Source organism: Globicephala melas, chromosome 21 (assembly GCF_963455315.2).
Source record: "Globicephala melas chromosome 21, mGloMel1.2, whole genome shotgun sequence".
Classification (NCBI taxonomy): Eukaryota; Metazoa; Chordata; class Mammalia; order Artiodactyla; family Delphinidae; genus Globicephala; species Globicephala melas.
The window spans coordinates 9,625,645-9,639,441 of NC_083334.1; the positions used below are offsets into that span (position 1 = coordinate 9,625,645).

Here is a 13,797-nt window from a genome sequence, read left to right on the forward strand (position 1 = left end):
TTATACAATGTGTTACATTAAAGAGAAAACAATTTAATTCAGTATATTTCATTAAAGAAACAAAGATAACATATTGATGTGGAAAGGTGTTCCCGACTTAGTTATGAGAAAAAAGTTTGCTCTAGACAGACAGACGGGGCAAATATGCCTGTCTTCCTTCTTTATCTCTTTCTCAAATACTTGATTACGTCTCAGTAATCCGACAAGAAAAATGTATGAAAAACGATCACTAGATGTGAAGCTTACCTCGTCTATGTGCTAGTTTTGTAATCTAGGATGAATTATAATATTCTTGAGCCTGTTTCTTCATCTGAAATCTCAGTAGAGAAGTCAGTTCCTGGTTGCTGTGAAGATTAAGAGTCAATATGAGGGTTTGCTTTGTGCTAAAGCTCTTTTCACACGTCTTTACTTGTGTTGCTATTAACACAAATGAGAAGATTCATTTTTTTTGTCATGAGATGAGCACCGCATTTCTCCTGAATAGTTATCAGCTACTTTATACTTTACTTACGGAATTCTACTAACATTAATTTTATAGAGAGGAATATTGCTGTGTAGGATTTGATGTCAGAGCAACCTGTCAGAGGAACACAAGTGTAATATTTGGTGATGATTGTCACTGATGAATTCATTTCATAAAACTTTTATCGGGGACTTCCCTGGTGGCACAGTGGTTAAGACTCCACGCTTCCAGTGCAGGGGGCCCGGGTTCGATCCCTGGTCAGGGAACTAGGTCCCACGTGCATGCTGCAAGTAAGAGTTCGCATGCCACAACTAAGGAGACCTGGAGCCGCAACTAAGGAGCCTGATTGCCACAACTAAGGCCTGGTGCAACCAAGTAAATAAATAAATACATAAATATTAAAAAAAAAAAACTTTTATCAATATACCAGGGGATTCCAAAGGAAATATATGCCAACCTGTATAATATCATGCTTAAAAAACAAAAAACTTGACCAAAAGGGACATTTAATCATAAAATACTCTAAATCCACCTTTCCAAGCTAAGAACTTTTAAACAGAAGAGCTTTAACTTATAATGTCTGCGATGGCTGAGATGATTTTTTAAATGGGGTTATATTATTTTGAGATAATGAAATAGACCAACACTAATGATGGGTAAAGTTTTCTTTTGCTCTGAGCCAAACCCTGTAGTTATTTGCCCTCCTTTCTCCCCGATGCACACGCTCTAGTAATTTTGTCTAAAGGCACCCCAGCAAGCTGTGCACGATACTCTGTGGATGTCTGCATTTACTCATCCAATGAGCCTGACCCAAACCGTCACTTTGCTATTGCAAATTTTCTTTGCATTGCCCCATTTCTTTTTAATCTAACAAAATAACAGCTTGCTTTAACAAGTAATCTTTCTTCTCATGTGATGATGAGCTTATTGTCAGGAAAAACAATTTGCCTCACAAAATAATTTGAATCACAAGCGAGTCTCCCATTCAACTAATTAGAAACGTCTATGTTTAAGTAATACTTCAACAACGACCATTCATTTAAGAATTACGGCTACACTCTATTTTTATGGTTAAAAATAAACAACCTCTTAATTGTCTCCAGTCAGTAGATAAACTGGAAAAAAATGTGATTATCATTAAATGGACACTAAACGAAGTTAGTTTGAAAGACAACTAACTCTGATGCAAAAACTTGTGTAAGAAACTGAAAAATAAATTGGTTTTTCCATTAAAATTGAATCCCCTCCCCCAAATATATACAATCAGGAGGGGGGAAGGTGCAAGCCATGTATCTAACAAGGCACTTGTGTCCAGAATGTATAAACCCTTACGGCTAAACAGTACATAGGCAAATAACCTAACTAAAACATTGGCAACGAATTTAAATAGGCATTTCAACAAAGACATAAAAATCACCAAATGAAAAGATCCTGAACATCATTAATCATTAGGGAGACACAAATCAAAACCACTTCACACCCACCAGGACAGCTCAGATCATAAAGACAAGAAACCAGTGGAGGCAGGGCTGTGCAGAAACTGGAGCGCTCGTACTTTGCTGATGGGAAAGTACTGATAAAAATGGCGCAGCTGCTGTGGAAAACAGCCCGGTAGTTAAAGTAGGTAAAACATGGCGTAACCACAAGATTCAGCAGTTCCACTCCAACATGTATAGGCAACAGAACTAAAAACATGTTCACACACAAGTTAGTACACGAATGTTTATACCAGCGTTTTTCCTAATTGTCCAAATGTAGAAACGACCCAAATGTCCATCAACTAATGAATGGAGCAACAAAATGTGGTGCCTCCACCCAACGGAATATTATCTTGAAAACATTACGCTAAGTAAGAGAAGCCATTCACCAGAAAACACATATTGTATGATTGCATGTATATGCTGTATGCAGAACAGGTGACTGTATATAGACAGAGAGTGGGTGAGTGGTTGCCCAAAGCTGAGGCTGGGGTACGGAGGGTGAGGGATGACTGTAAGGGTACCGCTTTCTTTTAGGGGAGGCAGCAGCGTTCTCATGTAGATTGTGGTGATCCTTGCAGCACAAAACCCCCAGGTTTTAATAGTAAAAGACCCCTTGCATTGTATGTATGCATTAAGAGGGTGCATTCTGTAGTATGTGAATTTCTTTCAATAATGCTCTTTAAAACAACTGAATGGCCCAGCCTATAATGTGAAAAGATGCTCGCCTGCATTCCTAAGAAATGGAACTGAGAAAATAACTACACGCTGTGTTTGGTTTATTAGCGAGTAGTGATAATAATAGGGAAGGAGGGGCAATGGAAGGAAAGGAGGGAGGTGGAGAGGGAAGGGAAAGGAGGGTGGCAGGTAGATGGGGTACAGCCATCCAGGTGCCTCCTAAGACAGGGGTTGGAGTGAAACTGGGACCCCACTTTGGAGAGCAGGTAGGGAAGACTTAGCAACACTACAAGTTACACATCCTGCTAGGCTGTGATTCTACTGCTTAGAATTTATCCTGTATATTCAGACTCCTGCTGACGTATCGCTGTAGAAAAAGAATTTCATGGCGGCATCATAGAAAAAGACCTAGAAATGGCCTAAACGTTCTTCAGCAGTAGACTGGCTAAATAAATGCTGGCATAGCCAATTAACAGAACGCTGCACACGTGAAAACAATTAAATTCATATGCACAGATGGAAGAAACGCACGAATATGTGGTTAAGTTTAAAAAGCCAAATACAAAAAATGTAAATAGTATCGTCATATTTTAGGAACGTAAGAAAAGAGAAACAATCATATATATTAACAGTACATTGTGAAAAGGACACTAAAACACAAACAAAAGCAAAAACAAAAACCTCGTCAATCATAAAGAGGAAAACTAGTGTAAAAGGGCAAGGAGTGACCCTTTATTTCCATCGTCTTTATAGTATTTGTTTTGATATCCGCTTATGCCATTTTAATTAATATCATGTGCATGCATTACCCTTTAAATTATTAAAACACAGGTAAATAATTGAAATTAACTAGGAGCTCCAGACAGCATAATAATATCAGTAAAGTCAGGAGTTTAATTCACAAAGACCTTTTATGTTGCCCTGTGTTATGATGTGAGGTCTCCTGTGGCAGGTCCATTATCCAGGATTTTATTAACTGGAAGTCTGATATCTATTATGGCCAAAAATGTATAGTCTTATATGCAGATAACAGAAAATAGCCTTGGTTAATTTAAGCAGGCTACAAATTTATTAGAATGAGGCAAAGAGATGCACAGAATTATAAACACTTGGAGAATGAGCCATGGTAATTTATGGAAACCATCGGATGGATGTTGAACTACTCCAAAGACAGTACCATTTTTTCATTCCTCAAATATATATTGAGCAACAATCGTGTTCTAGGTTCTACTGTAGGCACCGGGCACTCAAGAGGAAAGCTGGCCAAAAAACTGCCCTGGCGTAGTGCAACTTACATTCTAGTAAATGTGGGTCCTGGGAAACTTTTGCTACGTGCCACGCATTGTTCTAAGTAGTGGAGATCTGACGTTTAACTCTCACGACAAAACCATGGAGTTGGTGCCCTTTGAGCAGCACCGCGTTTCTCCCTGCTGGACAGCGCCACCCCTGGTGGCTGTGTGTTTCTGCTGCGCGCTGCCCCAGGACAGGCCGGTGGTGGCTGGAAGCACCACCAGGCAGCACTTGATGGGGTCCCCAGGGCTCTAGCCCCACCCCAGCCCAGCCTTACCCCAGCCTCAGGACCCAATTCTAAACTGTCTTAGGAGCCTCTGCATCACTCGTGCCAAACTCGACGCCTGGGGGCGGCGGGGAGCTTCCCATTGGCTTAACTCTGCTCACATGCCCATCACCCGGATGCTGAGATTTAGGAGAACAAGTATGTGGCGTTTTCCCCTTCCATGGCAGCTGGTGAATGCATCTGGAAATGAAAAATTAAATCTGATTCATATCAGAATCCAATATCAGTGCCAATACAGAAGGATCGCCAAAAGATGTGGTTAATTTACAAAGTGCCAACATCCAGGACAAAATACATTTATATTAGACCTGAAGGTGGCAGGGAGTAGCATTATCCTGCACCTGTTGAAGGAGATGACAAATATATTATTTTTAGGTTTTTATTTGAAAATTCAAGATTGTTTTCTTTAAAAGGCTCTTTAATTATTTTAAATATTTGATTGTTTCTTTGTATCTGTGGTTTGTAAAAAAAAGAAAGAAACAAGAAACATCCCATAAGTTCTGGAAATATACTTCTAAAACAAGGTCAGCTTCTTTCTAACAATTCTGCTGTATTCAGATGACCCCAATCATAATTGATCACAAGCGTGCATTGAGTGGTTCCATGCAAGTAAGCCAAATACATTTCAAATTGCAGTTTATAAGTAAATTCTTCAAGAATCAACTGCATTATTTGGCAATAATCAATAAATGGTTTCTGATTAGAATTTTTAATGTTTGCATCTTTCTCAATGCCGTGCATATATCTGCCACGGCACAGATACGGAGCATTAATGATTATATCACCTTCGTGATGTTTGAGATGTTTACACCTGCCTTCCCTTCTAATTGACAGAAATCATATTTTTGTGTCCTCATAGAAGCCTGCTTCATAACGCCGAGTTGCATTCTTTGATCATTTCTAAACTCTGTAATGAATTTTGGAATCTACCCAAATAAAGGGAGGTGGCACCTTGATGCTCACCTATGATGAGTGTGACGCCCTCTTTATAGAGACCTGGGCTCTTTATGTAACTTCAGTGGCACATCTTGCTGAGGCTGCGTCTTAGAGCAGGAGGCAACAGCAGGCACTGCCCATCCCATAGAGAGATACGGCCGCGGGCACGCGGTGTCTGCAGCCCCGGGGGAGGTCGGGCGACGGCGCCTTTGCCCCGCGCAGTGCGGACGCGAGCCTCTCCCGGCGTCGCTGCGCGTCAGCGAGCGGGAAGCGGGCTTCGCGTCCTCGCCATCGGGAAGGTGGGCTTCCGGAAGGGACCCCCGGCGGGTCCCCTGCACCCGGCGGGTCCCCTGCACCCCCTCGCCGTGTGCACGCGCTCCCACGCCCGCCGCAGAGCGCCCCGGGCAGGCTCGGGGCCCGACTGCAGGGTAAAAGCTGCTCTCTCTTCCAGGCGCCCGAAGCTCGGCTCCAGACCCCGCGCGCCCCCAGCGCGGCGCCAGCAGCGGCTCCGTCGCGGCCGCCATCCTGGCCCCGCTCTCCGCGCTCGTTCTCTCCGGGCTCGCGTTTCACCTCCACAAGCACAGGTAACGTGGCGACACCCCGCTCGCGGGCGTCGGGGCTCCTCCTGAGGCCCTGAGGCCCTGACAGCTCGTCCCCCCCTTGCCTCTCGCCCGCAGAGCGAGGCCGAAGGTCCAGTACAACGGCTACGCCGGCCACGAGAGCAGCAACGGGCAGGCCTCCTTCGAGAACCCCATGTACGACACGAACTTGAAGCCCACCGAGGCCAAGGCCGTGCGCTTCGACACGACCCTGAACACGGTGTGCACCGTGGTGTAGCGCTCGGGCCGGCCGCCCATAGCCACTCCTCCGACGCGGACGGCAGGGACCACAGGGGCCACAGGGCCTCCCTCACCCCGCTCTCCCGCCGCCGACGGACCCCGTCCGGGGAGCGGCCCCTGGCCTCCCCTCCCCGGCGGCCTCCGGGCGCGGTGACAGACGGTAGCACCGCGGTATGGGTTTGGTTTGTTTTTCTCAATCCCCATGAATACGAATATTCTGGAGAAAAAAAAAAGCCCTCTTGAAGAAGACCCCTTTCTGGTAGCCGCACACACCTGCAGACGCTTCACGCCGTCCCTGCCGAGACCGGACGAGCTTCGAGGGACCCGCAGCTCACCTCGGGGTCCATCCCCAGGGCCATCTGCAAATTTCCCACTCAGCTGTTCTCTTGCAGAAGTTTTGATGCACAATTTTTTGCACTAGTGTGTTCTGAATAAGATTCTGATAAATAAACTATTCACACGGGGTTTCCACACACTCTCCATTGTATATAAGCTGTCAAGCTAAGCATTCCACCCGCAGGGTTTAGTTGGCGCGTTAGAAAAAGAAAACAGCCCCAGATGCGGCACAGGTTTTAAAAGGAAAAAGAGTATTGAAGAGATTTATTTTATTATTGCTTTCTTTTAGCTTCATAGATGTGCTGAATTCACTGAAAATGTCCGATGAGGAAAAAAAGAGGCCTTTTTATTTCCCACGTGTTTTCTTTAGTCCTGTCACCTCCCGTGATCGTCGCTCTCACGCTACTTCGAGCAGGTTTGCAGCATGTTCTATTTGCCGTGTACAGATGTGAATAGTAATTTATTTTAGTCGCTCACACTCAGAACCTGTGGGTTTTGGCTCACAGCACGGTCTTCCCTTGCGCATTGTGATTTTTTCCTTTCGCTGCCATCACTGTCTGTTATCGCGTTGAAGGATAGTGAACCACAGTAGCCCCGGAATATAGTGGAAAAGGTTCAGGATCAAAACATCAAGCGTTCCTTTAGAGGCAAGGAAAAGTCACACCCACTCTTCTTTCCCGATGACATAATTTATGTATTACTTAGTCTTTTGTTTCATGCTTTATAATTCCAGATGGAAAGAAAATTTCAGTGACTTCAAGTTTAAAATTCATCATAGGTAAATTATGAATTGCAGTATAAATAAAATAGGTGTGATTCCCCCCACGTGGATAAAATCCAAACACGAAGTAGAAGATGCGACAATGAGAATTCAAAAGTGAAAAACAAAACAAAAAAGTCAAGATAATAGCTCATTCCTTCAGAAGCTTCGATCTGAACATTTTAGTCGCTCTCACCCACTGGGCGCTCACTGTTCTGTTGCCTGTTTGAAGGGGCACAGCCGTCAGGAGGCACGGCCAACCTCCTCTGGTTCCCCCGGCCTTTCACACCCCACAGCGTTGAACTCCAGGGTATTATGCTGAGTTCTCTGCTCCTTTCCCTCCGGCCAGCCTGGCCACAGGACCGAGATCTGTCTTGCAGCCTGGAGTCCTCATGGCTGTTTCTCCTTAGACCAGATGAGGCCAGCCAGAGCCAGGCTCCTAGCACACCCAGGGAGCCGAAAGAAAGAGGAAACGGGAGGAGGTTTGCGCCTCTTTGTGTGCAGGGGAGAACAGGGTTACCGTACATACAAGGTGTATATATATATATACATACATATAGATAAATATAATATCGTGTACATATGCGGTTTGACTCATTCAAACTAGGTGCAAAATGCTGACTTCAGAGTCTGAATTAATGTCTCTCCACATCCCCGACCTGCTTGCTGGTCAACGACGTTACGAAACCCTGAAACGACAGGACATACATACATACCAGAAACCACAGATCAGATCAGACATGATTCTCCTTTGTGTGCAAAGTCAGAGTGTCCTCAGTTGCCAGTTGGGAGCATGTTATTTAAAAAAAAAAATACTCCATGAAATTTCCTTGTGAGAATTCTGCCTAGTTTCTTCCCAGGGTGTGTGCAATGTTAATCAGATTCCTGCGAGGTGTTGGAGGGTCCTGTTCAAGCCGTCGGCAAGTGCGCTTTCTGGGTTCGGGCTGGAAGATTCTTTCCGGAAGCAGCCAGAGTGCGTGGAGGGCAGGAGCCCCTCTGACAGGTTCTGTGGCTTCAGAGCTGTTCAAACTGCTGCTTGTCCCACACATCTTGCCTTTCTTCAGGCTAGCTGCAATAATTTTTTTCTCCTGTAAAATATTTTGTAAACAACCACAAAAAAAGCTACTATAAAAAAGGGGAAAGAACGCTGGCATTATGATCAGGAAAACCATCGTCATCCCCCCATCCATCCGTCTCGCCACCCCGCCACATGCTGCTGACATGAAGTAGGTGCAAACGACCTTTTTGTACAGAGATATATTTTTTATGAAGAATTTGTAAAATTATTAAATATGCTGTAATTTTTTGATTAATGTAGGTAACTTGTTAAAAAATAAATGTTTTTACAATACAAAACTGTAATTTTCCCAATAATGTACAATGTACCATCTCTAGCTGACGTTCAGTTCTGATCCTATTACACATGTATTAATATTAAAGTGACCTGTTAAAATGAACAGTATCCTTTTTGTCAAAAAAAAATTATACAGAGAGTGTAATATAGCCTGTGCAATGCCACCTATCTTTAAAGCAAATCAGAGTTCTAATTAAATATTTAATTTTAGATTTCTATTTTTCAGTGTGAATTTATTTTATCTTTAATAGGTGCGTGCGAGTCTCTGGAAGGGAAGGAAGCAAATGAACATGTCATTTGTGGGCTTTCACTTTATTTAGAACGAGGGCCGATGTTTTCCCAAGACACAGCGTCACCGTCATGGTTAATAAATAGCACATTTACGAAAAGCCGTGATACAGAGAACAGCAACGTGAAAGCTGACAGAATTCTGGACAGTTTTTGCCTTAAAAGTCAATGAGAGCTTTTAGTTCCCTCCAACCCAAAATCAAGCCTAAATTTTTATGATAAAATTGGGGGCTTCCCTGGTGGCACAGCGGTTAAGAATTCGCCTGCCAATGCAGGGGACATGGGTTAGAGCCCTGGTCCGGGAAGATCCTATATGCCGCGGAGCAACTAAGCCCGTGCGCCACAACTACTGAGCCTGTGCTCTAGAGCCCACGAGCCACAACTACTGAAGCCCACTTACCTAGAGCCCGTGCTCCGCAACAAGAGAAGCCACTGCAATGAGAAGCCCGCGCACGGCAATGAAGAGTAGCCCCTGCTCGCTGCAACTAGAGAAAGCCTACGTGCAGCAACAAAGACCCAATGCAGCCAAAAATAAATAAATTTAAACAAAAAAATTGGGAGTTCTTTCTCTAAGCCTTCACCACACTGAAAATGCCATGTAAGAAAATTATAGACAGATTTCATGGAACATTTCAAGGATCACGAGTGAAGAAGGCCCAGAGCATCACCCCTCATAGCACCCTTAGAGGTCAGAGCCAGCTCCCCACTCACTTCTGGGCTGAGAGAAACAGTCCTTTCCAAGTCCTTAGTGGCCCATCAGGCGGGACGTCTTGCAGTTAAGCAGAATGATATACTAATTTTCCTGAGAATCAAATTATTACAAAATCAAAAACAACCAATAAACAAAAAAAAAAATAGCCCCAGCGTGGTATGCAAGTAACAGTTTTGACATCCAACCTAAGGTCTGGGTCTCGGTGGACCAGCGGATGCCTTGAAATGCCAAGGATTAGGACCTACTACGCAGCAGACACAGCTCCAGGCGCCCGACATACATTCAACGTAATCTAGCAAAGTAGGTTTTACCACTTTGACTTTATAGATGACGAAGCAGAAATGCAGAGACAATAGTGACGTTACCCAAGTATGCACAGGTCGGCAACGCTGCTATTAGAGGCCAGTTTCCCCTTGCTTTAACATTCTTCTTTTTCACCAAAAAATCGTGATTAAATTCATCAGTGTTCCCTTTTTCTGCAATTAAAAACGTTGTCACTCTAACTGTAAATATATTTTTTGTTGCATCTGGTAAACAATGACCACAAGTTAAGAAATTCAGGAGAAATAAATACTGCGTATGATCAGCTGTACTATCCCCCAGCACTGCTCCTATGTGATACATTTGGGAGCCCTACGATTAGCCTGTGTGTTAGCCTGTCTAACACACTGACAGCACGTGAGAGTTTACTCCTCACTGACCCCTGCCTCGGGGCGCATCTTGAAGACTGACCGGGAATTAATGAGTCGCCTGTGTCTGGAGGGTTTGGGATGTGGCCGCCCGTCCAGCACCGAGGAGGTCCTCCCACAGCCGCTGAATCTGAGCCAGCTGTGGGGCTCGCACACTCGTTCTGGCGCCCACCACCTAGTGCTGCGGCCCTTTGTCCCCAGCCGTGGCTCCCGGCAGCACTGGATAAAAGCTGACTTGCTCCTTGTCTGGGCTGGACAGCTTTCACTGGACGACAGGGGGTCTCACTGAGGCAAAGGAGCCCAGAACAGCAGCACCCGCCTCTCCGGACAGTCACCGTTTGTGGAACCCGGCCCGGGGCCCTTTTCGCCTGACAGCAGAGCCCAGCGACCCCCGGGAACGCCCTCCCATGACCGTCATTTTGTGGGGTGTCAGCGCAGTTCCCCCGCCTCCCTGAGCCAGGACCCCTCTCGCGGGGGCTGGAGCCTTAAGGGGCGTGAGGCAAGCCCGGGACACGTGCGCCCGCTCTGCCGGGTCCCCCAGCATCCCCCCAGCATCCGTCCTCCCAGGAGCCCAGCCGTCACTCCTCTCCGCCGCTTCCTCCCCTGGCCAGGCGCTGGGCCGTTTTCTTGATCCTGGGCCCACCCCACACCTTTCTGAAATTCCTTTTCTATTTTCTTCCAGTCAGTCACGCTCGGTGCTTCCACCGCTGCGCAGGAACGCGGCGGACGTAACTACAGTGGAACAAATTGAGAAGGCGCCTCCCGCTGACCCACCCTCGGGGCTCAGCCCTCGGCTGCCGTGGACGCCTCCGGGCTCCGGGCTCCGGGTCTCGGGAGGGACACAGCTTCCAGGGAGGCCGGGCGGGTATTGCTAAGCGCAGCGCCTCTCGCCGAATGGAATCAACCCCCTGCAGCTGCGTCCCGGCCTTTGCGTGCAGGTGGCAACCAGAGGGACGGTGGCCTGTAGCTTCGTCGAGTGCAGGTTCCACCAAGGGTCACAAGGCAGCCACTGGGAGGCTCTTCATTACGGAGGCACTGGGGTCGAAAGGGCAGCGCGCGGTCTGCAGCACTGCGCGGGAGGCCTGGCTGAGTTTGTGCACAGGGTCGCACAGGGTCCCTACCTACCGGCCACGGGGTCCAGGACTCCGGGGCTTATTCATCCCGCGAGAGGGAGACCTCGCGCCCTTGACCCCGGCTCGCCGTCTCCCCCGCGCCCGCACCCACGGTCCTCCCGGCCGGAGCGAAGGAGGTTTGCCCGCGGGGGTCAGAGGAGGGGGGCCCTGGGCGCGCAGTCGGGTCCCGGGTGCTCGCTCCCTGCTGGCACCCAAGCCCAGCAACTCTGATCGGACGCGGCCGTGGCTTCCCCTCTTCCGTCTCAGAGAAATGGTGTCTGCAGCCCAATGTTTCCATCAGCAACACAGAGCTAGGTGACTTGATCGGAGTTTCGTCGATTTAGCCACAGTGGCTAGTTTTGTTTGTTTTGGTTTGGTTTTCTGGGGAGAGGGGGGCAGATGGATCTGGAGCCCGTGGGCTTTGTGGGGCGGGCAGAGCGTTTTGCCCCGCGAGGTCCTGCTGGCCCCCGGCCACCTGACCGTCCTCCCTCGGCCTTCGCGGCTCTGAGACCCCAGGGCCGGTCTGTCTTCCGTCTCCTCATCGCCCGCCCGGGACGGCGGAGCCCAGGGCGGGGCCCTCACCTGCTGCGGGAGCGCAGCCGACCTCAGGCCTCAGGCAGAGGCAAGGCGGCTCCAGCGGAGCTGGGCCGAGTGGCGCGCCGGGGCCCCTGGAGCATCAATGCATGCTGCTTCTCTCAGGCGCGAAGAGGAATGGGTTTCCAGAGCATGCTCAACAAATGAATAATTAAAATATCAATTTTAGCCGACTTCTTACTTGCTTGATAAAAGTAAAGAGTTTGGAAATACAATGTATTGGGGAAGGTGGATGTAGTAACTAGATCTTCTTACACTTAACTGGCAGGAATTTAAATTAAGACCTTACAGGATCAATTGGGGAACTAGCCGGTCCTAAATATTCTCACCCCAGAAAAGAAATGGTAATTATGTGACATGACACTTGGCACGGTGGTGATCATTTTGCAATAATTTATCAAATCAACAGGTCCTACGGCTTAAATTTACACAATGTTTACGTTAATTGTATCTCAATAAAGCTTAAAATATTCTCTTCGGGGAACAATTCCACTCTAAGTAACATATCATGATATAATATGCTCTGAGGACGAGGGGCATGTGTATGCTCCAGCCCTGTTCCTGAGAGTGAAATACTGGCAATAAGGTAAAAAAGCCATTGGTAGAGGAGAGATTAAATACGGCACAACTCCATGACGGAATACAATGCAATTAGATAAAGAAGAAGGCAGTTTAAGGTGTATTGATATCTAATGATGTACAAGATTCATTTAAAGTGAAAAAGTATCACGCAGAGCTGGGTTTACGATACACTTGGATGTGTGTGCCTGCAGATGCCCTGAAGAGCATTTAAGAAATGGCAGCAGTGGATTTCTCTGCTAGGGAATCTGAGGGAATGAGGGTGAGGTAAGGAAGAGGTACATCTCACTCCCTGCAGCTTTCTAACCTTCGAACGTGTATGTGCTGCCTACTCAAACAATTGAATCCATTTTCCTCAATTAAATAAAAACAAACGCATAAGCTGTTGCTAGACTCCTGTTCCTGCCTCTCATGGTTTGATCGCCAGTATAGGAAGAGCAATAATCCTGAGCTTAAACCTGGAACCTCCTGTCTTTGCTCAGGAACAGCAACAGCAGGAGTAACGCGTTCATCACGGGGACTCACTCACCACAGAGGAGCGAGAGCCTGGGTCCAGCAATGTTCCCCAGATGGTCAGCCTTTCTCCTCCAGTGTTGCTGGAAGTTCATGGTCATTAAAAAGTCTGGCTTAACTGTTATTTTCTCTCCATGACATGGTGTATACTGGAATATTCAAGACAGTACTAGAAAGAAAATTTAAAACAAAAAAAAGATTGTCAACAACAGCTACTAGAAGCCGAAGTTGGGCCAGTTAAAAATGTGAAGAAATACTCCATATTCAAAGTTTGTTCTCCATGAATGCATCTCATCCCAGATAACTGTCCTGGCTAGACACGACTCACTCTGAGCAGCTCTTTAGAGCAGATAACTTCAGTATCTGTGAAGTTTATAAAATCCACTCATGTGACAAGTTTTTATGGAGCATTTACTAAATATTAAAACTTAGGTTTGGAGAGCTCAACATAAAACAAGCAGAGGCCAGGCTCCTTAGAAAATTACAGTCCAAGCGGAGGCAGTTACATAAACAAATACTTATAGTAAAGTACGGTACATGCATTTTTCTGTATTTGCACAGAGTAATGCATTATGGGACCAATGGGAAGGGATGCCTAAATATCTCTGGAGGCAGAACAGGGGGCAGATTATTAAGGAAAACTTCCCCAGGAGCTGTGCCTATTAATGGAGCCCTTCTGTTAGAATCCTAGTGTCCCTGTGTCTCCTTAGTAGATGAATGATACTAGTGTCCCATTAGCATCAATATTCCACCTCTATTGGCTCAGTGGCTCCCCCTGCAACTTTTCAGTTTGTTAGTCCTAAAAAAATACAGCCCCTATCTATTTTGGGCCTCCCTAGAGCTTGCCTTACACGTGTTTCCAAGGTCTTCCATTTCACGTGTTCTGTGAT

The 13,797-nt window shown here is 46.5% G+C and overlaps 1 protein-coding gene across 2 annotated transcripts in view; it reads left to right on the forward strand.

Annotated features, from left to right (window-relative positions):
* The window catches only part of CSMD1 (CUB and Sushi multiple domains 1), a 1,753,128-nt gene extending 1,744,496 nt beyond the window's left edge, over positions 1-8,632 (forward strand). For both annotated transcript variants that reach the window (XM_060291350.1, XM_060291351.1), the window contains 2 exons: positions 5,583-5,715; positions 5,809-8,632. In XM_060291350.1, the coding sequence (XP_060147333.1) occupies positions 5,583-5,715; positions 5,809-5,968 (293 nt within the window). In that variant the 3' untranslated portion in view covers positions 5,969-8,632. The remainder of the gene's footprint in view (positions 1-5,582; positions 5,716-5,808) is intronic.
* The last annotated feature ends 5,165 nt before the right edge of the window (positions 8,633-13,797 follow it).